The sequence below is a fragment of the Phaenicophaeus curvirostris genome, chromosome 38 (assembly GCF_032191515.1).
Source record: "Phaenicophaeus curvirostris isolate KB17595 chromosome 38, BPBGC_Pcur_1.0, whole genome shotgun sequence".
In the NCBI taxonomy this organism is placed as follows: Eukaryota; Metazoa; Chordata; class Aves; order Cuculiformes; family Cuculidae; genus Phaenicophaeus; species Phaenicophaeus curvirostris.
Genome location: NC_091429.1, coordinates 2,006,921 through 2,030,606, shown reverse-complemented (window position 1 = coordinate 2,030,606; position 23,686 = coordinate 2,006,921). Strand labels below are relative to the sequence as shown.

Here is a 23,686-nt window from a genome sequence, read left to right as displayed (position 1 = left end):
GGAAGTGGGGGAACGAGAACGGGGGGAACCGGGGGAACGGGGGGAACCTGGAACCGGAGGAACCAGGAACGGGGGGAACGGGAACGGGGGGAACCGGGAACTGGGGGAACGAGAACGGGGGGAACGGGAATGGGGGGAACCAGGAACGGGGGGAACTAGGAACCGGGGGAACGGGAACGGGGGGAACCTGGAACCGGAGGAACCGGAACCGGGGGAACCAGGAACCGGGGGAACCGGGGGAACGGGGGAACCGGGGGAACCAGGAACCGGAGGAACCAGGAACGGGGGGAACCAGGAACCGGGGGAACGGGAATGGGGGGAACCAGGAACGGGGGGAACGGGGGGAACCTGGAACCGGAGGAACCGGACCGGGGGGAACGGGAATGGGGGGAACCGGGAACGGGGGGAACGGGAATGGGGGGAACCAGGAACCGGGGGAACGGGAACGGGGTTAACCAGGAAGGAGGGGAATGAGAACCGGGGAACCGGGAACGGGGGGAGCGGGAACCGGGGGACCGGGAACGGGGGGAACCGGGGGGAACCGGGAACGGGGGGAATAGGAACCGGGGGAACGGGGGGAACCGGGAACGGGGGGAACGGGAACCGGGGGACCGGGAACGGGGGGAACCGGGGGGAACCGGGAACGGGGGGAACGGGAACGGGGGGAACGGGGGTGAACCGGGAACGGGGACTGGGAACCGGGAACAGGGGGATCGGGGCGGGGGGGTGCCCGGAGGGGGCACCGGCACCGGATGGGCGGGAACCGGCACCGACACGGGGTACCGGGGGTGGGGGTACCGGTACCGGCGATCCAGGGGGAGAACCAGCATAGATACCGGCGCCGATACCGGGGGGACCCGCGAGGGGGCAGCGGCACGGACACCGGCAGGGACAGGGACACCGGCACCGACTGGGGAACCGGCACGGGCACCGGTGCGGGCACGGCCCCCGGTCCCCCCCCTCTTCGTGTCTGGGGGTGGGGGCGTCGCTGCAGCCCCGGTGCCCCCACCCCCGGGTTTGTCCGTCCCCGGGGCTCGGTCCCGTTGTCCCCCCCCCTTCCCCGTTCCCCGCGGTCCCGAGCAGCAACCGAGAGACAGAGAGGCGAGTCCGTAGAGACGAGGGGGTGTATGGGGGGGGTTCACGGTTACACGGGGGGCACGGGTCGGTTCAGTTCCGATCGCGGCGGCTCCGGCCCCGGTGCCCCCCCACTCCCCCCCCCCGCGGTGCCGTTCAGGCTGCGGGCACGGGGGGGGCCGGGGAGCACCGGGGCTCCCCCCGCTCCGCCAGCCGTTTCCCCATGAGCCCCACGAAGAAATCGTGCATGTCCCCTGCGAGAGAGCGGCCGTCAGCGGGGGGGGCGGCGGCGGCACCGGGGGGAGCTGCGGGGCCGGGGGGCTGCGGGCAGCACTTACGCTTCTGCGGGACGGCGGGGGCGACGCCGCCTGGAACAGACCGAGCCGGTGAGCGGCCCCCCCGACCCCCGCAGCCCCGGGACCCCCCGGACCCCGCAGCTCCCCGGAGATCCCCCGCCCCAGCCCGGGATCCCCGGACCCCGCAGCTCCCTGGACCCCGGAGACCCCTCCCAACCCGGGACCCCCCAGCCGGGACCCCCCGACCCCCGCAGTCCCCGTAGCCCCGGACTCCCCGGAACCCGCAGCATCCTGGACCCTGCAGCCCCCCAGCTCGGGACCCCCAGCTTGGGACCCCCCGACCCCCTCAGCACCCCCCCCAGCCCGGGATCCCCCGGAGCCCGCAGCCCCCCAGCTCGGGATCCCCCCCCCCCTTCTCCCGCAGCCCCCCCCCCCCCCGCACCGTGCCCCTCCCGCAGCAACCGGAGCATCTCAGCGTAGGCGGCGCCGGGGGGGCCGCGGGGTCCCCAGGGCAGCGGCTCCGGCATCGCCTGCGGGGGGCGACTCGGGTGAGCTGGGGGGGACACACACACATGCGACCCCGGGGCCGTGCGGGTCCTACCTGTGCGGGTCTCACCTGTGCGGGTCCCGGGGCGGCGCGGCGGCCGAGGGCGAGAGGCAGCGCCAGGGCGAGCAGAGCCAGCAGAGCCGGGCGGGGGAGCATCCTGGGGGCTGGGGGGGGCAGAGAAGGGGAGTGGGGGGGCTAGGGGGACCGGGGGGGCTGGGGGGGGGGGGGGCAGAGAATAGGACGGGGAGGCTGGGGGCGGCGGTCAGCGATGGGAACCCTGAGGAGGTCAGAGAAGGGGAGGGGGGGGCTCGGGGGAGGGTCAGAGAAGGGGAGGGGGGGGGCTCGGGGTGGGGGTCAGAGAAGGCAGAGAAGGGGAGCGGGGGTCTCGGGGGGGAGGTCAGAGAAGGGGAGCGGGGGGACTCAGTGGTGGGGGGGTCAGAGAAAGGGAGTGGGGGGGCTCGGTGGGGGGGGTCAGAGAAGGGGAGGGGGGTCTCGGTGGGGAGGTCAGAGAAGGGGAGGGGGGCTCGGGGGGGGGGTCAGAGAAGGGGAGCGGGGGGGCTCGGGGTGGGGGGTCAGAGAAGGGGAGCGGGGGTCTCGGGGGGGGGAAGGTCAGAGAAGAGGACTGGGGGGGCTGGGGGGGGCGGTCAGCAATGGGAACCCCGGGGGGGCTGGGGGGGGGCGTTGTGAGAATAGGACTTGGGGGGGGGGGGTGTCAGAGAAGGGGACCCCAGGGGAGGCTGGGGGTGGTGGGTCGGTGACTGGGACTTGGGGTCTGGGGGGGGTGGTCAGCAATAGGGACCCCGGGGGGGTCTGGGGTGGCAGGGACCCAGGGGGTTGGGGGGCTGGGGATCCCAAGCCCATGGATCCCCAAACACACTCATGGATCCCCACACACACTCGTGGATCCCAAAACACACCTGCAGATCTACACACACTCACCTGTGGATCATGAAACACCCCTGTGGATCCCAAAACACACTCATGGATCCACGCACACCCCCATAGATCCCGAAACACACTCATGGATCCCAAAACACCCCTGTGGATCCCCACATGCACCCATGGATCCTGAAACGCACCCATGGATCCTGAAACACACCTGTGGATCCTCAAACACACTCGTGGATCCCTACACACCCCTGTGGATCCCCACAAACATCCGTGGATCCCAAAACACACCTGTGGATCCCCACAAACACCCGTGGATCCCAGAACACAACTGTGGATCCCCACAGACACTCGTGCATCCCCAAACACACCTGTGGATCCCCAAACACACTTGTGGATCCACCCCCCCACCCCCTGTAGATCCCAAAACACACTCATGGATCCCCACACACCCCTGTGGATCCCCACAAACACCCGTGGATCCCAGAACACACCTGTGGATCCCCACAGACACTCGTGGATCCCCAAACACACTTCTGGATGCACACCCCATGCCCCCTCTAGATCCCGAAACACACTCGTGGATCCACACACACACCCATGGATCCTGAAACACACCTGTGGATCCTCAAACACACCTGTGGATCCCAAAACACATTCGTGGATACACCCCTGTGGATCCCCACACGCTCGTGGATCCCCCCACACCCCCATGGATCCTGAAACACACTCATGGATCCCAAAACACACCTGTGGATCCCCACACACACCTGTGGATCCCAAAACCCCCCCGGCACACGCCTAGACACGCGTGCACGCCCCAAGCGACACACACACACACGCGTCCCAAGCCGTGTGCCGGCACCCGCAGCCACATCCCAGCCCCAGATTTGCTTCCAAACCCCTCCAAGCCCTCAAATTCTAGCAGCATCTTCATCCCATCTCCATCCTCCTCCTCCTCCTCCCTGCCAGGGCACCAACCTTCGGAGCCCTCGGGTGGCACCGGGGCTGGTGGCCTCGCGTCCCTCGTCGGTGACGGGTAGCGGGCACCGGTTGTGCCGCGCGTGGGCTCAGCCGGGGAGGCAAAGAACCAGGGTGCCAGCTGCCCGTTAAATAAGGGGCTCTGCCCGTGGCACGGAGGGGGTGGGCGAGAGGAGAGCCGCCAATGGGGGCCGGGGGAGGTGGCACCCCCAGCCCACGCGCCCACGCAGGCACCGTGTCACCGGCAGGCACGGAGTCGCACCACGACACCCACGCGCTCTGGTTAGGGGGGTGGCACGCGGGCATCGTGCCCACGCAAGCCCCTCCGGGTGCGGCCGGGCACGACGCAGCCCTCGGCACGACGCAGCCCTCAGCACGTGTGGGGACACGGTGGCAGCCGTGGGGTTTTGGGGGGGGGACACGCGATGCACACACGGCAGCCCGAAGCCCGCACACGCGTGCCCTGCACCTCGCACCCTGCCCGTCACCAGGGCTTCAGGCCTCCGATGCACCCCAGCAGCCCCAGGTCCGTGGCCCCCTCCCCACATCCCTGCTGTGATCCGGGCAGTGCCAGCACCAGTAACACCAGAACCAGTAACACCAGAACTGGCACCACCAGTATTGGCGCTGCAAGCAATTCCAGCACCGGCAGCACCAGCAACACCAGCACCAGTAACACCAGAACTGGCACCACCAGTACGGGTGCCACCAGCACCAGCAGCACCAACAGCACCAACAGCACCAACACCAGCACTGGTGCCACCAGTACTGGTGCCACCAGCAACACCAACACCAGTAACACCAGAACTGGCACCACCAGTACGGGTGCCACCAGCAACACCAGCACCATCAGCACCAGAACTGGCACCACCAGTACTGGAGCCACCAGCAACACCAGCACCAGCAGCACTGGTGCCACCAGTACTGGCGCTGCAAGCAATTCCAGTACCAGCAACACCGGTGCCACCAGCAACACCAGCACCAGTAACACCAGCGCTGGCACCACCAGTACTGGTGCCACCAGCAAAACCAGCACTGGTGTCACCAGTATAGTGCTACCAGCAACACCAGCAACACCAGCGCTGGTGCCACCAGTAACATCAGCACTGGCACCACCAGTACTGGTGCTACCAGTAACACCAGAACTGGCACCACCAGTACTGGCGCTGCAAGCAATTCCAGCACCGGCAGCACCAGCAACACCAGCACCAGTAACACCAGAACTGGCACCACCAGTACTGGAGCCACCAGCAACACCAGCAACACCAGAACCAGTAACACCAGAACTGGCACCACCAGCAACACCAGCACCAGTAACACCAGAACTGGCACCACCGGTACTGGTGCCACCAGCAACACCAGCACCAGTAACACCAGAACTGGCACCACCAGTACTGGAGCCACCAGCAACACCAGCAACACCAGAACCAGTAACACCAGAACTGGCACCACCAGCAACACCAGCACCAGTAACACCAGAACTGGCACCACCGGTACTAGCGCTACCAGCAACACCAGAACTGGCAGCACCAGCGCTGGCACCACCAGTACTGGTGCTACCAGCAACACCAGCAACACCAGCACTGGTGTCACCAGTATAGTGCTACCAGCAACACCAGCAACACAAGTGCTGGTGCCACCAGTAACATCAGCACTGGCACCACCAGTACTGGTGCCACCAGCAACACCAGCAGCACCAACACCAGCAACACCAGCACTGGTGCCACCAGTAACATCAGCACTGGTGTCACCAGTATAGTGCTACCAGCAACACCAGCAACACCAGCACTGGTGCCACCAGTAACATCAGCATGGCACCACCAGTACTGGTGCTACCAGCAACACCAGCAACACCAGCACTGGTGCCACCAGCAACACCAGCAGCACCAACACCAGCAACACCAGTACTGGTGCTACCAGCAACACCAGTGCCACCAGCACTGGCGCTGCAAGCAATTCTGGCACCAGCAACACCAGTGCCACCAGCAACACCAGAACTGGCACCACCAGTACTGGTGCCACCAGCAACACCAGCAACACCAGCACTGGTGCCACCAGTAACATCAGCACCGGCACCACCAGTACTGGTGCCACCAGCAACACCAGCAACACCAGCACTGGTGCCACCAGTGTCCTGGCAGCGGGGCTCACGTGGCATCGCCGCCCGGGGCAGGGCAGCATCTGCAGTGCCGGGCACGTTAATTAAATGGGAGCTTGGCCGGAGACGGCCTAATTAATAAATAACACCTACTTGTGCCGTGCCAAGAGCGACGCAGCCGTGAAAAGCGCTGGTGCCCGGGGCTTGTTTACAGCTTTGGCCCCTCGTGGCGCGAGGGTCCCCGCGCTGGGATGTGACGAAGGCCGCGGCGAGAAGCGGGGACCCCTCGGGGCTGCGGTGCCCCCCGCACACACGTGTCCCCCCTCCCCGGGCTCCGTGTGCCGGCGATGCCCTGGCACGCGTGCCCGGCACGTTCTCCCCGTGAGCATCGCCCCGCGAGGAGGCTCCGGGGCCCACCTGGGAGCTGGGGGTTGACGCTTGACGTGATGGGGACTTGGCAGCTCCCCGAGCGAGGGTGACGTGTGGGGACAGGAAAAAAAAAAAAAGAAAAAAAAAAAAACCTTCTCTGAGTGCTTGATGAGTGCAGGAGAAAAAAAAGGAAAAAAAAGAGAGCCAAGAGGGGGGTTGCTGGGGGAGAATTGCAGGTACCCTGGCTCCTGGGGGCTCCTGGGGGCTCTTAGGGGATCCTGGAGGCTCTTGGCACCTCTTGGGGGCTCGTGGGAGCTCCCAGAGGCTCCTGGAGGCTCTTGGGGGGCTCCTGGGGCCTCTTAGAGGCTCTTGGGTGCTCCTGGGAGCCCTTAGAGGCTCCTGGGGGCTCTTGGGGGTTCCTGGGGGCCCTTAGGGGCTCTTCGGGGCTCCCAGAAGCTCCTGGGGGCTCTTAGTGGCTCTTGGGGGCTCTTGGAGGCTCCTGGGGGCTCTTGGAGGTTCCTGGGGGCCCTTAGGGGCTCTTCGGGGCTCCCAGAGGCTCCTGGGGGCTCTTAGGGGCTCTTGGGGACTCTTAGAGGATCTTAGGGGCTTCTGGGGCCTCTTGGGGGCTTTTGGGGGCTCCTGGAGGCTCTTGGGGACTCCCTAGGGCCTCTCAGGGGCTCTTTGAGGCTCCTGGGGGCTCTTAGGGGATCCTGGAGCCTCTTAGGGGCTTTTGGGGGCTCTTAGGGGCTCCTGGAGCCTCTTAGGGGCTCTTGGAGGCTCCTGGGGGTTCTTAGGGGCTCTTGGAGGCTCCTGGGGGATCTTAGGGGCTCCTGGGTGCTTTTGGGGCCTCTTAGGGGCTCCTGGAGGCTCTTGGCATCTCTTAGGGGCTCTTGGGGTGTCCTGGGGACTCTTGGGGGCTCCTAGGGGCTCCTGGAGGCTCTAGGGGCTCCTGGGGGCTCTTAGAGGCTCTTGGGGGCTCTTAGGGACTCTTGGGGGCTCCTAGGGGCTTCTAGAGGCTCTTTGGGGCTCCTGGGGAGGCTGCGGGTGCAGGGGTTCAGCTGCGCTGGGGTGGGTGCAACAAAGTGGGGGGGTCCTGCAGCGTGTTAGGGGGGGACAATCCTGGCTTGGGGGTGGGGGTTGGGGGGGGGATGGCGACGGGCAGCGCGGGCGCCGAGGACCTCACGTGCCAGCCGCCCGCAGCCCCCCCAAAATTGCCTCTGCGGCAGAGCGAGCGTTTTTCCCACTTAATGGGCAAAGTGGCCGCAATTTGGGGCCTTTCCAATCACGGGGCGAGCGGGAGCCGCAATCAGACAGCGGGGAAGGCGGGAGGCCAGGGTGAGGGGCTCCATCCCCATAGACTGGGGGGGGGCTCAATCCCTGCAGTGTGCGAGGGGTGGGCTGGGGGGGCTCCATCACCAGGCTCGGCACCCACCGGGGTACCCGCTGCGACATCGCCGGGTGAAGATGCTGGAATCTGCATTTAATGGGGGGAATCTGCATTTAATGGGGTGGCAGCAACTGCTGCACTCGGTGGGGGCTCAGTGGGGTGGGGGGATGATGCAGGGGGAGGGGGGTCCCAGGAGGGTTGGGGGTGTGGGGTGGGTGCTGGTCCCGGTGGGAGTCCTGGTGCGATGAGATGTGGGGTCCTGGTGGCGCGTGGGGTGCCGGTGGGGTGGAAATATGGGGTCTTGGTGGCCGATGGGGTCTTGGTGGGGTGCAGGGTGTGGGGTGCCAGTGGGGGTCCCAGTGGGGTGGAAATATGGGGTCTCGGTGGCCGATGGGGTCTTGGTGGGGTGCAGGGTGTGGGGTGCTGGCGGGGATCCCAGCAGAGTCGGGGTGTGGGGTCCTAGTGGGGGTCCTATCAGGGTGGGGGTGTGGGGTGGGTGCTGGTGCGTGGGTGGGGGTCCCAGTGGGGGTCTTGGTGGTGTGTGGGGTCCTGGTGGTGCATGGGGTGCTGGTGGGGGTCCTGGTGGGGTGGGGTCTTGGTGGACAATGGGGTCTTGGTGGGGTGCAGGGTGTGGGGTGCTGGCGGGGGTCCCAGCAGAGTCGGGGTGTGGGGTCCTAGTGGGGGTCCCATCAGGATAGGGGTGTGGGGTGGGTGCTGGTGCATGGGTGGGGGTCCCAGTGGGGGTCTTGGTGGTGTGTGGTGTGCCGGTGTGGGGGTCTTGTTGGGATGCAGGGTGTGGGGTGCTAGCGGGGGTCCCAGCGGAGTCGGGGTGTGGGGTGCTGGTGGGGGTCCCGGTGCAGGGGGTCCTGGGTTTTGGTGGGGGTGTGGGGTGGGTGCTGGCGTGTGGGTCCCAGTGGGGTGGCAATGGGGGTGCCAATGGGGTCTCGGTGGGGTGCAGGGTGTGGGGTGCTGGTGGGGGTCCCAGCAGAGTCTGGGTGTGGGGTCCTGGTGGGTCGCGGTGGGGGGTCCTGGTGTGGGGGGTCCCGGGTGCTGGTGGGGGTGCTGGCAGGGGGTCCCGGCAGGTTGGGGTGTGGGTGCCGGGGTGGGGGGGTCCCTCAGTGCACCAGCACCTCCATCCTGCGGTTGCCCCGTTTCTTGCAGACGGGGCCCTCGCTCCCCGCTCGCTCCGACTCCACCACGGTGACGTCCACGTCACCCTTGGGGCCACGCGTGGAGAACCTGGGGGGGACAGAGGTGGGGCAAGGGGAGGAAGGATACCCCCCCGACCCCGTCAGCTGCATCCACGCACCCCAGGACCAATCGGCCACCCGCAACCCCAACCCCAGGTAGCCCCATCCTTGCCCTGGTAGCCCTGTATCCCGCCCCAGTAGCCCCACTCCCACCCCAGTAGCCCTGTCCCCAGCTCCAGTAGCTCCACTGCTACCCCAGTAGCCCTGTCTCCCACTTCAGTAGCCCCACTCCCAACCTGGTAGCCCTGCCTCTAGTAGCCCTGTCCCCCACTCCAACAGCCCCACTGCCACCCCAGTAGCCCTGTCCCCAGCTCCAGTAGCCCCACTCCCACCCCAGTAGCCCTGTCCCCCCACTCCAATAGCCCCACTGCTACCCCAATAGCCTTGTCCCTCGCTCCAGTAGCCCCACTCCCAACCCAGCAGCCCTGTCCCCCACTCCAGTAGCCCCACTGCTACCCCGGTAGCCCTGTCCCCCCACTCCAACAGCCCCACTGCCACCCCAGTAGCCCTGTCCCCAGCTCCAGTAGCCCCACTGCTCCCCCAGTAGCCCTGTCCCCCACTCCAATAGCCCCACTGCCACCCCAGTAGCCCTGTCCCCAGCTCCAGTAGCCCCATTGCTCCCTCAGTAGCCCTGTCCCCCACTCCAGTAGCCCCACTGCTACCCTGGTAGCCCTGCCTCTAGTAGCCCTGTCACCAGCTCCAGTAGCCCCACTGCTACCCCAGTAGCCCTGTCCCCAGCTCCAGTAGCCCCACTGCTACCCCAGTAGCCCTGTTCCCCCACTCCAATAGCCCCACTGCCACCCCAGTAGCCCTGTCCCCTGCCCCAGTAGCCCTGTCCCCCACTCCAGTAGCCCCACTGCCACCCCAGTAGCCCTGTCCCCTGCCCCAGTAGCCCTGTCCCCCACTCCAGTAGCCCTGTCCCCCACTCCAATAGCCCCACTGCCACCCCAGTAGCCCTGTCCCCTGCCCCAGTAGCCCTGTCCCCCACTCCAGTAGCCCTGTCCCCCACTCCAGTAGCCCCACTCCCACCCCAGTAGCCCTGTCCCCTGCCCCAGTAGCCCTGTCCCCCACTCCAGTAGCCCAACTCCCACCCCAGTAGCCTCTCCCTCTGCCCTGTGGAGCCCCACACCGTGGTAGCCTCCCCTCCTTGCCCAGTAGCCCCGGTAGCCCCTCACCGGTCAGTGATGTGCAGCGCGAGCCCACGGGCCGTGGCCCCCAGCAGCGCCTGGTGCAGGCGGGTGACCAGCTCGATGAGGTGGTCACTGACCAGCAGGAGGTCGCCCTTGGCCCCCCCCGTCGTGCTCTGCGGGTAGAGGGGAGTCAGCGGCCCCAAGACCCCCCAGGACCCCCCCAAGACCCCCGAGATGCTCAGGATAACCCCAACCCACTGAGATACCCCCCCCAGGACCCCCCCAAGACCTCTGTGAACCCCAAGACGCCCAGAACCACCGCAACCCACTGAGATGCCCCCCCAGGACCACCCTGAGACCCCTGTGAACCCCGAGACGCCCAGGATCACCCCAACCCACCGAGACCCCCAGGACTCCTGAGATGCCTAGGACCTCCCCAACCCACTGAGATGCGCCCCCAGGACCCCCCTGAGACCCCTGAGATGACCAGGATCACCCCAAGCCACTGAGACCCCCAGGACTCCTGAGATGCCTAGGACCTCCCAAACCCACTGAGATGCCCCCCCAGGAACCCCCTGAGACCCCCGTGACCCCAGAGATGCTCAGGATCACCCCAACCCAACAAGGTGCCCCCCCAGGAACCCCCCGAGACCCCTGTGACCCAGGAGATGCTCAGGATCACACCAACCCACCGAGACACCCCCCAGGACCCCTCAAGACCCCTGTGAACCCCAAGATGCCCAGAACCACCGCAACCCACTGAGATGCCCCCCCAGGACCCCCCTGAGACCCCTGTGAACCCCAAGATGCCCAGGATCACCCCAACCCACCGAGACCCCCAGGACTCCCGAGATGCCTAGGACCTCCCCAACCCACCGAGATGCCCCCCCAGGACCCCCCTGAGACCCCCGTGACCCCGGAGATGCTCAGGACCTCCCCAACCCACCGAGATGCCCCCCCAGGACCCCCCTGAGACCCCTGTGACCCCCAAGATGCCCAGGATCACCCCAACCCACCGAGACCCCCAGGACTCCTGAGATGCCTAGGACCTCCCCAACCCACCGAGATGCCCCCCCAGGACCCCCCTGAGACCCCCGTGACCCCGGAGATGCTCAGGATCACCCCAAGCCACTGAGACCCCCAGGACTCCCGAGATGCCTAGGACCTCCCCAACCCACTGAGATGCCCCCCCAGGACCCCTCAAGACCCCTGTGACCCCCAAGATGCCCAGGATCACCCCAACCCACCGAGACCCCCAGGACTCCCGAGATGCCTAGGACCTCCCCAACCCACCGAGATGCCCTCCCAGGACCCCCCCGTACCTCCCTGAGGTGCAGAGCCAGGAGGCCATCGGAGAAGCGGGTGACGGAGGCGCCGTGGATGTCACCCAAGCTGAGGGTAGCCTTGGGCTGCGCGGCGCGGGGCTCGGCCAGGACCAGGCGCTCGGTCGTGAGGAGCAGCAGTCGCGGCACCGTCTGCGGGCACCGGCGTCACCGCAACCGCGTGGCCTCTGCCGCAGGAGCACCGCGACGGAGAGGGCACAGGGATGGTGAGGGCACAGGGACGGCGAGATCTCACCTTGCCGCTGGCCTTGTTCACCTTCCGCACGGCATCGGCCATCACCAGGTTGTCCTTGGCCACGGCGTGGAGCTTCTGGTACTTGGGGTTCTGCGCCAGCCCCAGGTACTCGCCGCAGAAGGGCTGTGCCAGGCTGTGGATGGAGCCGTCAGAGAATCACTAGGTTGGAAAAGACCCATCGGATCATCGAGTCCAACCATTCCCATCAGTCACTAACCCATGTCCCTCAGCACCTCGTCCACCCGGCCCTTAAACCCCTCCAGGGAAGGGGACTCAACCCCCTCCCTGGGCAGCTTGTTCCAGTGCCCAAGGACCCTTTCCATGAAATATTTTTTCCTGATGTCCAGCCTGACCCTCCCCTGGTGGAGCTTGAGGCCATTCCCTCTCGTCCTGTCCCCTGGCCCTTGGGAGAAGAGCCCAGCTCCCTCCTCTCCACAACCTCCTCTCAGGGAGTTGCAGAGAGCAATGAGGTCTCCCCTCAGCCTCCTCTTCTCCAGCCTAAACCCCCCCAGCTCTCTCAGCCGCTCCTCTTCTTCTCCAGCCCCCTCACCAGCTTCCTTGCTCTTCTCTGGACTCGCTCCAGAGCCTCAACATCCTTCTTGTGGGGAGGGGCCCAGAACTGACCCCAGGATTCGAGGAGCGGTCTCCCCAGGGCCGAGGCCAGAGGGAGAAGAACCTCCCTGGCCCTGCTGGCCACGCCGGGTCTGATCCAAGCCAAGATGCCCTTGGCCTTCTTGGCCCCCTGGGCCCCTGCTGGCTCCTGTTCCACCAACACCCCCAGGTCCTTCTCCTCCAGGCACTTTCCAGCCAGCCTTCTCCTAGGCTGGAGCTGCTCAGGGTTGTTGTGCCCCAAGGGCAGGACCCGGCGTTTGGCCCCGTTAACCCTCCTGCTGTTCCTCTCAGCCCATTTTCAGTCGCGCTGCCTCATGCACCGCCCCCACCAGCCCCCACCCCGGTACCTTTTGGGGTACAGCGCCTTCTTGTCCTTGAAGAGTTCGCTGGCGCAGAGCTTGGCCTGCAGCAGGGCTCGGCGCTGCGGCGTCAACTGCTCCCGGTACTTCTTGCACTGCCGAGGGAGGGGGGTTCGGGGCCACTGAAGACCCCCAGCGCAAAGGGACACCAGGTCCCAGCTGGAGCCCCCTGCATCCCCACCCTGCTCCCACCTTCCAGCGGCAGAAGATGCTCCTCAGCTCCTGGTTGGCATCATCCAGGAACTTATATGGTGCGGGTGGCCAGGTCTGGTCCATCACCGACAGCGGCGGGAGGTTCCTCTCCAGCCCCACCAGGAATCTCTGCACCTGGGGGGGCAGCACGGGGGAGTCGGGAGTGTCTCGGGTCCAAATCCTGAGCGAGGGGCCGGGAAGGTGCCCCCATCCCCAGCCCCACTCACCAACCGCCGGTAGATGAAGTTGGCCAAGCGGGCGCTGGCCCCAGAGCGGAAAAACCTCCTGTACGCCCTGCGGACCTGGTGGAGACAGCGATGCGGGGCCGCTTGGTCCCACACCCCTCCAACCGCCGTCCCCTCCCAAGAATTGAGGGTCCCTCGTCCCCAACTCCATCCCCATTTATCCCCAGTGGAGAGGAAAACCGCTCCAGCCGGACAGGGTGGGCAGGAGCCAGGGTGGGCAGACAGACAGACAGACAGACAGACAGCAGGACAGAGGCAGCGGGTAGGGCGCGTGGTGCCCCAGTACCTGGTACCCCCTCCAGTAAGCGGCGATGGTGCTGGCGGCTGCGTGACGGCGGCATTGGCGCTTCAGCTCCCGGAGGAGCCGGCGAGACTGCGGGGTGAGAGCCCCGGGAGCCCGAGGCGGGGAGGGAGAGACAGGGAGAGGGAGTGGAAGGGAGAGAGGAGAGAGAAAGATGGAGAGAGGGATGGAGAGAGGGATGGAGAGAGGGATGGAGAGAGAGGGATGGAGAGAGGCAGGAGAGAGAGATGGAGAGAAGCAGAGGAGAGGGATGGAGCGAGGGATGGAGAGAGGGATGGAGAGAGGGATGGAGAGAGGGATGGAGAGAGAGGGATGGAGAGAAGCAGGAGAGAGGGATGGAGAGAGGGATGGAGAGAAGCAGGAGTGAGGAATGGAGAGAGGCAGGAGAGAGGGATGGAGAGAGGGATGGAGAGAGGGATGGAGAGAGAGGGATGGAGAGAGGCAGGAGAGAGAGATGGAGAGAAGCAGAGGAGAGGGATGGAGCGAGGGATGGAGAGAGGGATGGAGAGAGGGATGGAGAGAGGGATGGAGAGAGAGGGATGGAGAGAAGCAGGAGAGAGGGATGGAGAGAGGGATGGAGAGAAGCAGGAGTGAGGAATGGAGAGAGGCAGGAGAGAGGGATGGAGAGAGGGATGGAGAGAGGGATGGAGAGAGGGATGGAGAGAGGCAGGAGTGAGAGGGATGGAGAGAAGGATGGAGCGAGGGATGGAGAGAGGCAGGAAAGAGGGATGGAGAGAGGCAGGAGTAAGAGAGATGGAGAGAAGGATGGAGCGAGGGATGGAGAGAGGCAGAAAAGAGTGATGGAGAAAGGCAGGAGTAAGAGGGATGGAGAGAAGGATGTAGTGAGGGATGGAGAGAGGCAGGAAAGAGGGATGGAGAGAGGCAGGAGTGAGAGGGATGAAGAGAGGGATGAAGAGAGGGATGGAGAGAGGCAGGAGTAAGAGGAATGAAGAGAGGCAGGAGTAAGAGAGATGGAGAGAAGGATGGAGCAAGGGATGGAGAGAGGCAGAAAAGAGTGATGGAGAGAGGCAGGAGTAAGAGTGATGGAGAGAGGCAGGAGTAAGAGGGATGGAGAGAAGGATGGAGCGAGGGATGGAGAGAAGGATGGAGCGAGGGATGGAGAGAAGGATGGAGCGAGGGATGGAGAGAGGCAGGAAAGAGGGATGGAGAGAGGCAGGAGTGAGAGATGGAGGCAGGAGTGAGGGATGGAGAGAAGGATGAAAGGTGGGGAGAGGAGATTAATCTGGTCCCACCATGCGGTGTACCTGTACCCCTGGCCCCTCCCTGCTGTGCCCCCCGACTCTGATGCCTGCGCTGCCCACGCTCAGGGAGCTGCCGGCTCCGGCCAGCGGCCTCAGCCCTCACCTTCCAGCCCCGTGCGTAAGCCTGGATGATCAGTGCCGACCGCTTCATCTGTTTGTACCTGTTCTTTTGCTGTGGCGGGGAGAGATGGGGTGAGCTGGGGTTTGGGGGGGTCAAGGATCCCTGCTCGAGGGGTGAGGGATGGGGACCCCTTCATCCTCACCGCGTGGCCCCGGAACCAGGCGGAGATGACGATCTGGCTCTTGCGCATCAGCTGGTACTGGGTCCAGCACCGCCAGCCCCGAAACATCTTCTGGATGAGGGTGGCGAGCTGGACCACGCGCTCCTGGCGCCGCTTCTCCAGGTCAAAGAGCTGGGGACGAGCAGGGACAGCGATCGGGAACCCACTGGGGACAGGGACTTGACCCCAGTGCAGCTCCCGGCTGCGGCATCGCCTGGGACCCCGGCACAGGCTTGGGGTCACCAACGGGGTGATGGGACCTATGGGGCTGGCGACCCAAGAATCACAGAATCACCAGGTTGGAAAAGGCTCCCAGGATCATCGAGTCCGACCATTCTCATCAATCACTAAACTATGTCCCTCAACAGCCCCATAGCGGGGTCTCCCCAGCTCCCCATCCCCGAACTCACAGTGCATGGCGAGCGGATGAAGATCTTGGTGTGGCCAAACGCCAGCTCCTCCGCGGGGATCGCCAGCTCCTCCAGCAGCACCTCGACCCCATCCCTGCACGGTGGTGGCGGACGAAGCCGGTCAGAACCCCATCGCACGGAGCCCACGGGGGCCACCAGGCGTGCTCGTGAGGTAGCCCAGCCCCGTACCTGTTGCCGCCGGCCCAGCGGGGCCAAGTCCGCGTGCCGAGCATCTTGTAGCGCTCCAGAAAGGGGCCGTAGAGCTGGCGGAAGGCGTAGCCCGCTCGCCGCACCCGTACGTTCTCCAGGAGCCCCAGATAGCGGATCTGTGCCAGCACCAGCTCCGGCGTGAAGAGCATCGCTGTCTTGGTCTCGTTGGGTTTGATGCACCTGGGAGGGGACAGCGGTGGGTGGGTGGGGGGTCCCGCTGGCCTCATGGCTGCGGTTGGTGCCTTGGGGTCAATACCTGATGTAGTTTGGGTTCTTGGAGTAGAGGTTCTTCATTAGCGTCGCCACCGAGCTCTTGAACTGGAAGCCGGCGGTGGGGGGCAGCTTGAGGGACACCTTCTGGGGGTCCCCCTCAGGGAAGAGGGAGCGCAGCAGCGTGTGCCGGGCGGCCCACATGGCCTGCGAGAGGTCGCGGAAGAGCAGGTCGTTGTTCTTCTCGATGAAGCCCGTCACGTTGTAGGTCACCTGTGCACAGGAGCAGGGGCAGAAGCCAACGGGGCCACAGGGGTTATCATCGAATCAGAGAATCACCAGGTTGGAAGAGACCCATCGGATCATCGAGTCCAACCATTCCCATCAATCACTAACCCATTGGCCCTCAGCACCTCGTCCACCCGGCCCTTAAACCCCTCCAGGGAAGGGGACTCAACCCCCTCCCTGGGCAGCCTCGGACACTGCCCAAGGACCCTTTCCATGAAAAATCTTCTCCTAATGTTCAGCCTTAAACCTCCCCTGGTGGAGCTTGAGGCCATTCCCTCTCGTCCTGTCCCCTGGCCCTTGGGAGAAGAGCCCAGCTCCCTCCTCTCCACAACCTCCTCTCAGGGAGTTGCAGAGAGCAATGAGGTCTCCCCTCAGCCTCCTCTTCTCCAGCCTAAACACCCCCAGCTCTCTCAGCCGCTCCTCTTCTTCTCCAGCCCCCTCCCCAGATTCCTTGCTCTTCTCTGGACTCGCTCCAGAGCCTCAACATCCTTCTTGTGGGGAGGGCCCAGAACTGACCCCAGGATTCGAGGAGCGGTCTCCCCAGGGCCGAGGCCAGAGGGAGAAGAACCTCCCTGGCCCTGCTGGCCACGCCGGGTCTGATCCAAGCCAAGATGCCCTTGGCCTTCTTGGCCCCCTGGGCCCCTGCTGGCTCCTGTTCAACCAACACCCCCAGGTCCTTCTCCTCCAGGCAGTTTCCAGCCAGACTTCTCCTAGGCTGGAGCTGCTCAGGGTTGTTGTGCCCCAAGGGCAGGACCCGCTGAACCTCTCCTGCCATTGGTCTCAGCCCAGCTGTTATGGTCCAGCATCTCCATCCCCTTCCCCAGTCCAGCTCCTCCGTTCCCATGCAGAGCTGGAAAGTGGATCTGGGGGTCCCAGCTCCCCCAGGTTGGTTTTAGGGGCTCCGAAGCTACTGGCAGACCTTTCCGGCGTAGTGGTGGATGCGGAAGCACTGTGGGGGCAGGCTGGCATCCATGACGTGCCGGGCGTTCTGGGTCTCTCTGCTCTCGTAGTGCTTGTGGGTGGCGAAGAGCTGGTTCAGCTTGGTGAGGAAGGTGTCCTCGTTGACCACTCCGGGCCGCAGGCACTCCTCGTCCAGCATGGCCAGGATCCCACCCTTGCTCTGTGCCGGGATGGAGAGCGTCATCTCTACTCAGCCCTCAGCAGCCGTTCCGTGGCGTCGGGGTTGCTCCAGGAACCCTTGCTTGATGGTGGGAGCTGGGACTCACGTTCTCGATCAGGTTGCAGATGATGCTGTTGTCAAAGAACTCCACCGGGGTCCATCGGATGCCCTGGGAGCAGACGGGGGGTCAGGGGCGCAGACCCTCGGACACGTGGCACTCCCGGACTCTGCCCCACGGACCCCGCCGGCTGATGTGGGGCAGGAATCGGATGTCTGGCCATGGGGACGTGGATCCTGGATCCCTCCCTGCCTTCCTGCTATTGAATCAGCTCCCAGCAGGGAGCGGGACGAGGGAGCGACGTGGCGTGGAGCCGTCTCTGGCACTTCCCCATCACCCCGGGGGTACCTCTCGGATATATTCCTCCTGCTCCTCCTTCAGGGTCATCAGGATGAAGATCTGCTGCAGCTTCTCGTTGCAGTAGTTGATGATGAACTGCTCGAAGCCGTTGTCCTGCGAGGCAAGAGTCCTGCGTGCCACCTTGTGCCCGAGCCCCTTCCCTGTCCCGTGTCCCCAGCTCCCCCCAGCAGCAGGATGGGTCCTGGTGGGACCCACGCTTACCTGGAAGATCTCGAAGCCGTAGATATCCAGGACGCCCATCACCTTCCTCTGCTTGCCAGGCTTCACCTGGGGAGGCAGGGGGACACTGAGCTGTGTCCTGGCACTGGGTGGGCGAAGGGTCCAGGGCCCCTTCCAGGGCTGGGGCGACCCGTTCCTCACCTGGATGCTGGTGTTGATGCGATTCACCAGCCAGTCGAACAGGCGGCTGTAGATGTTCTTGGCCAGCGCATCCCGCCCATAGTAGCCCTGTGGGGAGAGAAAAAGAGGAGAGGGGCTCGTGCCAGCGCCTAGGGGTCTTCCAGACATCTCCCCCCATGGCAGGGGACAGTCTCATAGAATCATAGAATCACCAGGTTGGAAAAGACCCACTGGATCATCGAGTCCAACCATTCCCATCAATCACTAACCCATGGCCCTCAGCACCTCGTCCACCCGGCCCTTAAACCCCTCCAGGGAAGGGGACTCAACCCCCTCCCTGGGCAGCCTCGGACAGGGACCAATGACCCTTTCCATGAAATATTTTTTCCTGATGTCCAGCCTGACCCTCCCCTGGTGGAGCTTGAGGCCATTCCCTCTCGTCCTGTCCCCTGTCCCTTGGGAGAAGAGCCCAGCTCCCTCCTCTCCACAACCTCCTCTCAGGGAGTTGCAGAGAGCAATGAGGTCTCCCCTCAGCCTCCTCTTCTCCAGCCTAAACCCCCCCAGCTCTCTCAGACGCTCCTCTTCTTCTCCAGCCCCCTCACCAGCTCCGTTCCCTTCTCTGGACTCGCTCCAGAGCCTCAACATCCTTCTTGTGGGGAGGGGCCCACAACTGACCCCAGGATTCGAGGAGCGGTCTCCCCAGGGCTGAGTCCAGAGGGAGAAGAACCTCCCTGGCCCTGCTGGCCACGCCGGGTCTGATCCAAGCCAAGATGCCCTTGGCCTTCTTGGCCCCCTGGGCCCCTGCTGGCTCATGGTCAGTCGCTGTCAACCAACACCCCCAGGTCTTTCTCACTCACCTGGGGGACGGTGAGGGTGGTGAGAACCATCTCATCCCGTGCCTTCACGGTGCGGGAGCACAGCGCCTGCTCCAGCGTGCTGGTGTCCAGCCCGATCAGCTCACAGATCTCCCGCAGTTCTGCATGAGGAGGCAGCGGTGCAGGGGCCAAGCGGTGGCCGAGGGGGTCCCCTCACCCTGCTCCCATCCCCGTCCCTACCCTGCGACTCGGCGATGCTGCAGGCCTCCATCCCGCTGGCCTGGTAGCCGCTGCTCAGCTCCACGTTGCCCAGCTTGAGCACCACGGCCGTCACCTCCAGCAGCGCCGTCACCTCCTCGGGCGAGAAGCCGATGACCCTCATGGCATCCTGGGGAGAGACACGGGCAGTGCAGGAGCACGGGGAACAGGGGGGCGTTTGGTGGAGTTGGGGGGTCACGGCTTCCCGGCACCCCAGGCTCCATCTGGAGGTACCTGCATGGCGCGGAAATTAGCCGCATCGTCCACACCGGGCAGGTTGGATCTTTCCCGGTTCAGGTAGCCATAGTGCCGGCAATCCTGGCGGAGCTTCAGCTGCTCTAGGGGATCATAGAATCATAGAATCACCAGGTTGGAAGAGACCCACCGGATCATCGAGTCCAACCATTTCCATCAATCACTAACCCATGGCCCTCAGCACCTCGTCCACCCGGCCCTTAAACCCCTCCAGGGAAGGGGACTCAACCCCCTCCCTGGGCAGCCTCGGACAGGGACCAATCACCCTTTCCAGGAAAAATCTTCTCCTAATGTCCAGCCTGACCCTCCCCTGGTGGAGCTTGAGGCCATTCCCTCTCGTCCTGTCCCCTGTCCCTTGGGAGAAGAGCCCAGCTCCCTCCTCTCCACAACCTCTTCTCAGGGAGTTGGAGAGAGCGATGAGGTCTCCCCTGGGATGAAGGAGGCAGCTCAGCCGTGACCCCAGGCACCCCCCATCCTCCTGTTTTCGGAGGTCCTGGACCTACGGAGCAGCTGAGCCGAGCCCCCCGCCAGGAGCTGGTAGAAGATGTGGAAGTTCCTCTCGCCCTTCACGTGCCGGACGATGCGGGATTTCTCCAGCAGGTCTGCGGGGAGGGGTCAGCATCACCAGGGGTGCGTGGGTGGGACCCCCAGGGTGGGCGATGGCTACTCACAGTTGCTGATGACCCCTCCCAGGGGCTCCCCCTTGAAGTCGAACTCCACGTCCATGTATTTGCCCTGCAGGATGGGGATGGGGTCAGGGCAGGGGACGCCTGGGTCCCCAACCCCTCAGCCACGCTTGCTCCCCTGGGCACTCACGAATCGAGAGGAGTTGTCGTTGCGGATGGTTTTGGCGTTTCCGAAGGCTGTGGGAGGAGGAGGAGGATGGGGTTACAGGGCGCGTTGAGGGGGCTGTGCCGAGCGCTGGGACGGTGCAGGGTGCGAGCGCTTACCCTCCAGCACCGGGTTGGACTGAAGGAGCTGCTCCTTCACCTTGTCCACCTCCTCCCCTTTGCTGCTCACGGCCGCCACGTAGGACATCACCAGCTTGCTGGCCTCTGTGAGCGAGGAGCGTGGGTTCCTGGGGTGCCCACCCGAGCTCCTCACAGCCCCACCAGCCCCAGTGGTGGCCCCAGCTCTACCTGTCTTGCCAGCCCCGCTCTCCCCGGTGATGAGGATGCACTGGTCCCTGTCCCGGTCCCGCAACGAACGGTAGGCATCGTCCGCGATGGCATAGCTGCCGATGAGGAGCATTTACAAGTGAGCTGGAGCAAGCTGGAGCAAGCTTCAGAGCCTCTTTGTGACTGTGAGGCTGCCCTGTGAGGAGTCCCCCAGCCCCAAAACCTTGGGCTCATCCATGGGTGAAGCCCTTGGCAGGATCCAGGGGGGATGGAGGGCATCCCGGGCCCCCCACCCCGTGCTCACATGTGGGGCTTCACGGCGAAGAAGTTGCAGTTGTGGTACTCCTGCACCGTCTCCGGGGTGTAGATGGGCAGGGAGCGGTACGGGTTCACCGAGATCACCACATTCCCAATGTACGTCTGTGGGCAAGCAGGATGGTGTGGGTGCAGGGCCAGGAGGACCCAGCCCAGGCTCTGGTGCTCCCCGTGCCAGATCCTGTACTCTCTCTCCCCTGTTCCCTGTCCCAGAGATCATATTCTGCTCCCGACCCCATCCCAGAGATCAGATCCGGCTCCCGAACCCATCCCAGAGACCAGATCCTGCTCCCAACCCCATCCCAGAGACCAGATCCTGCTTCTGACCCCATCCCAGAGACCATATCCTGCTCTTGATGCCTTCCCAGAGACCAGATCCTGCTCCCGACCCCATCCCAAAGACCAGATCCTGCTTCCAACCCCATCCCAGAGACCAGATCCTGCTCTTGATGCCTTCCCAGAGACCACATCCTGCTCCCGACCCCATCCCAAAGACCAGATCCTGCTTCCAACCCCATCCCAGAGACCACATCCTGCTCCCAACCCCATCCCAGAGACCAGATCCTGCTTCCAATCCCATCCCAGAGACCAGATCCTGCTTCCAACCCCATCCCACACCCCACGCCCCGACCCGCTGCGCACGTAGATGTCGCTCCGCTGGAAGCGCTCCTGCAGGGTACGGAGCAGCGACTCCTCGGTGAGGGGGTCCAGCAGCACCAGGTCCCCAACGGCTGCGGTGTCCAGCAGCGAGTTGGTGGCTTCCATGGCCAGGATAGCTCCGGGGCAGCTGGAGTAGAGCAGAGGGAGGGGTGCAGCCATGAAGCATAGAATTATGGAATCACCAGGTTGGAAAAGACCCACTGGATCATTAACCATTCCTATCTGCCACTAACCCACGTCCCTCAGCACCTCGTCCACCCGGCCCTTAAACCCCTCCAGGGAAGGGGACTCAACCCCCTCCCTGGGCAGCCTGTTCTGGTGCCCAATGACCCTTGCTGTGAAAAATTTCTTCCTAATGTCCAGCCTGACCCTCCCCTGGTGGAGCTTGAGGCCATTCCCTCTCGTCCTGTCCCCTGGCCCTTGGGAGAAGAGCCCAGCTCCCTCCTCTCCACAACCTCCTCTCAGGGAGTTGCAGAGAGCAATGAGGTCTCCCCTCAGCCTCCTCTTCTCCAGCCTAAACCCCCCCAGCTCTCGCAGCCGCTCCTCTTCTTCTCCAGCCCCTTCCCCAGCTTCGTTGCTCTTCTCTGGACTCGCTCCAGAGCCCCAACATCCTTCTTGTGGTGAGGGGCCCAGAACTGACCCCAGGATTCGAGGAGCGGTCTCCCCAGGGCTGAGTCCAGAGGGAGAAGAACCTCCCTGGCCCTGCTGGCCACGCCGGGTCTGATCCAAGCCAAGATGCCCTTGGCCTTCTTGGCCACCTGGGCCCCTGCTGGCTCACGGTCAGAGCACTCAGGACCCCATGGTGAGGATCGGGGCTCAGGGGGAGCCGGATGCATCCTGCCTGGCACAGCAGGGAAGCGGGGGCCGGCCAGGAAATGTGGACACCTGGATCCTATTCTTAAGGCAGGGACAAATCCAGCCTCTGCTTCCTCCCTTCTTCCTAAACCAAACTACCTAAACGGAAGTGGTGGAGAGGAGGGAGCTGGGCTCTTCTCCCAAGGGACAGGGGACAGGACAAGAGGGAATGGCCTCAAGCTCCACCAGGGGAGGTTCAGGCTGAATATTATGAAAAAATATTTCCCGGAAAGGGTCCTTGGTCCCTGGCAGAGGCTGCCCAGGGAGGGGGTTGAGTCCCCTTCCCTGGAGGGGTTTAAGGGCTGGGTGGACGAGGCGCTGAGGGCCATGGGTTAGTGATTGATGGGAATGGTTGGACTCGATGATCCTGGGGGTCTTTTCCAGCCTGGTGATTCTCTGATTCTATGATTCCTGGCAGGGGGACACCGGAGCAGGCAAGGAAGGGGGAGCCCATCCCCACTGGCAGCCCTGCTCGGGGGGCAGCAGCGCCCACAGGGTCCCAGCAAAGTCTACGCTGGTTCCTCCTCGATTCCTCCCGTCCCTCACCTGTTTTGCAGAGCAGCCGTGTTCCCTGGGGTGACCTTCACCCCTACTTTACAGCCCGGGGCGCAGGGCTGTAAACCCAGCCCCACTGATCGGTGCCCGGGGAAAGTTCAAGGAGGTGGGGAAGGATGGGGTGAAGCGGGGAGTGGAGATGGCTCTAGAGAGGATGGCAGAGCCCCCCCATGGCTCCCTGCAGCCTCCCACCACCTAGGGCACCAGCACAGACCCCCCCGAGCTGCTATGGGACCCCAGGGTGAGCAGAACCAGATCAAGAGCCGCCCCCCCCCCAGCTCCAGGGCAGCCCTGGAGGCCCCCAGGTCCGTAGGATGGGGGTGTCCCATGGTGGGGGCTGCACGGACAGGATGCCCCCCAACCAGTCTTCGGCTGCAGGGGGCTCGGGTGCTGCAGGTTGAGAGTAGAAGGGTCCCTAACTCACCTCCTGGTTGCAGAGCAGCAGCTCCTAGCGTGGCTTCAGCCTCGAGCCGGCGGTGCTCAGCCCAGCCCAGCGCCCGGTGCTGTCCCGGTCCATCCCACAGAGGGGTGGGAGCTATAGGGACCTCCCTCAGGGTGCTGCGCCCGCTGATGGAAAGGGAAACTGAGGCACGGAGTGCCAGTCAGCGCCAGGCTTCCCATGGGGGTCCCAGCCTGGCTGAGGAGCTGCTGCTGGCCCGCTCCCCTCGCCGCCCCAGCAGCAACAAGCAGGGAAAAGGCACCAGCAACCAGGCAAACAAAGAGAGTTTCCTCCCCGGGGTTGCAGGAAACCAGGGCAAGGTACAGCACCCAGGGCTGCTCCACCTGCCCCCACGGCAGCAGGTGAGCAGCCCGTGGCTCTCATTAGCCCTCCCTGAGCTCAGTGGCTACCAGGGAACCCAGCCCCCAGGGGCCTGTTTCGCAGCCCCCAGGGAACCGTGCAGCATCCTCAGCAGAGCGAGCACCAGGGGCAGACGAAGCAGAGCTGAGGGTGAGCCCAGGGTTGCTGGGGGACAGATGAGCAAAGGTCGTTACCTAAAAAATACATCTTT

At 64.6% G+C, this 23,686-nt stretch overlaps 2 protein-coding genes across 3 annotated transcripts; both read right to left on the bottom strand.

The window, feature by feature from the left end:
• Positions 1–1,120: 1,120 nt before the first annotated feature.
• TAC3 (tachykinin precursor 3) lies at positions 1,121–3,869 on the bottom strand. The gene is made up of 5 exons (XM_069879674.1): positions 3,787–3,869; positions 1,987–2,081; positions 1,813–1,900; positions 1,413–1,442; positions 1,121–1,328 (listed from the first exon to the last, which is right to left on the bottom strand). The coding sequence occupies exons 2-5, from the start codon at positions 2,071–2,073 to the stop codon at positions 1,231–1,233; spliced, it is 303 nt and encodes a 100-aa protein (XP_069735775.1). The 5' UTR covers positions 2,074–2,081; positions 3,787–3,869; the 3' UTR covers positions 1,121–1,230.
• Positions 3,870–8,672: 4,803 nt separating this feature from the next.
• MYO1A (myosin IA) lies at positions 8,673–21,416 on the bottom strand. Of its 2 annotated transcripts, XM_069879644.1 has the most exons (28): positions 21,249–21,416; positions 20,596–20,711; positions 20,313–20,407; positions 20,124–20,228; positions 19,990–20,036; positions 19,845–19,908; positions 19,677–19,775; positions 19,153–19,256; positions 18,901–19,048; positions 18,703–18,821; positions 17,867–17,953; positions 17,708–17,773; positions 17,495–17,599; positions 17,195–17,257; positions 16,888–17,088; positions 15,727–15,953; positions 15,450–15,650; positions 15,261–15,354; positions 14,833–14,982; positions 14,673–14,741; positions 13,293–13,379; positions 12,989–13,063; positions 12,762–12,896; positions 12,558–12,664; positions 11,599–11,731; positions 11,343–11,495; positions 10,066–10,193; positions 8,673–8,879 (listed from the first exon to the last, which is right to left on the bottom strand). In XM_069879644.1, exons 1-28 carry the CDS (start codon positions 21,369–21,371, stop codon positions 8,756–8,758), a joined length of 3,225 nt encoding a protein of 1,074 aa, XP_069735745.1. In that variant the 5' UTR covers positions 21,372–21,416; the 3' UTR covers positions 8,673–8,755. The 2 variants fall into 2 exon arrangements, with proteins under 2 accessions (XP_069735745.1, XP_069735746.1); XM_069879645.1 differs by lacking the exon at positions 13,293–13,379.
• Between the last annotated feature and the right edge of the window lie 2,270 nt (positions 21,417–23,686).

What these genes read in the sequence shown, in the direction of transcription:
- TAC3 (XM_069879674.1), bottom strand. Translation starts at nt 2,073, where the DNA reads ATGCTCCCCCGCCCGGCTCTGCTGGCTCTGCTCGCCCTGGCGCTGCCT. An exon ending in CCGCCCCGGGACCCGCACAG is followed by an intron (nt 1,901 to 1,986) that starts GTGAGACCCGCA and finishes CGCCCCCCGCAG; the next exon opens with GCGATGCCGGAGCCGCTGCC. An exon ending in CCCCGCCGTCCCGCAGAAGC is followed by an intron (nt 1,329 to 1,412) that starts GTAAGTGCTGCC and finishes GCTCTCTCGCAG; the next exon opens with GGGACATGCACGATTTCTTC.
- MYO1A (XM_069879644.1), bottom strand. Translation starts at nt 21,371, where the DNA reads ATGGAAGCCACCAACTCGCTGCTGGACACCGCAGCCGTTGGGGACCTG. An exon ending in TCCAGCGGAGCGACATCTAC is followed by an intron (nt 20,712 to 21,248) that starts GTGCGCAGCGGG and finishes GCTTGCCCACAG; the next exon opens with ACGTACATTGGGAATGTGGT. An exon ending in CTTACTGGAGGGGGTACCAG is followed by an intron (nt 13,064 to 13,292) that starts GTACTGGGGCAC and finishes TGTCTCCACCAG; the next exon opens with GTCCGCAGGGCGTACAGGAG.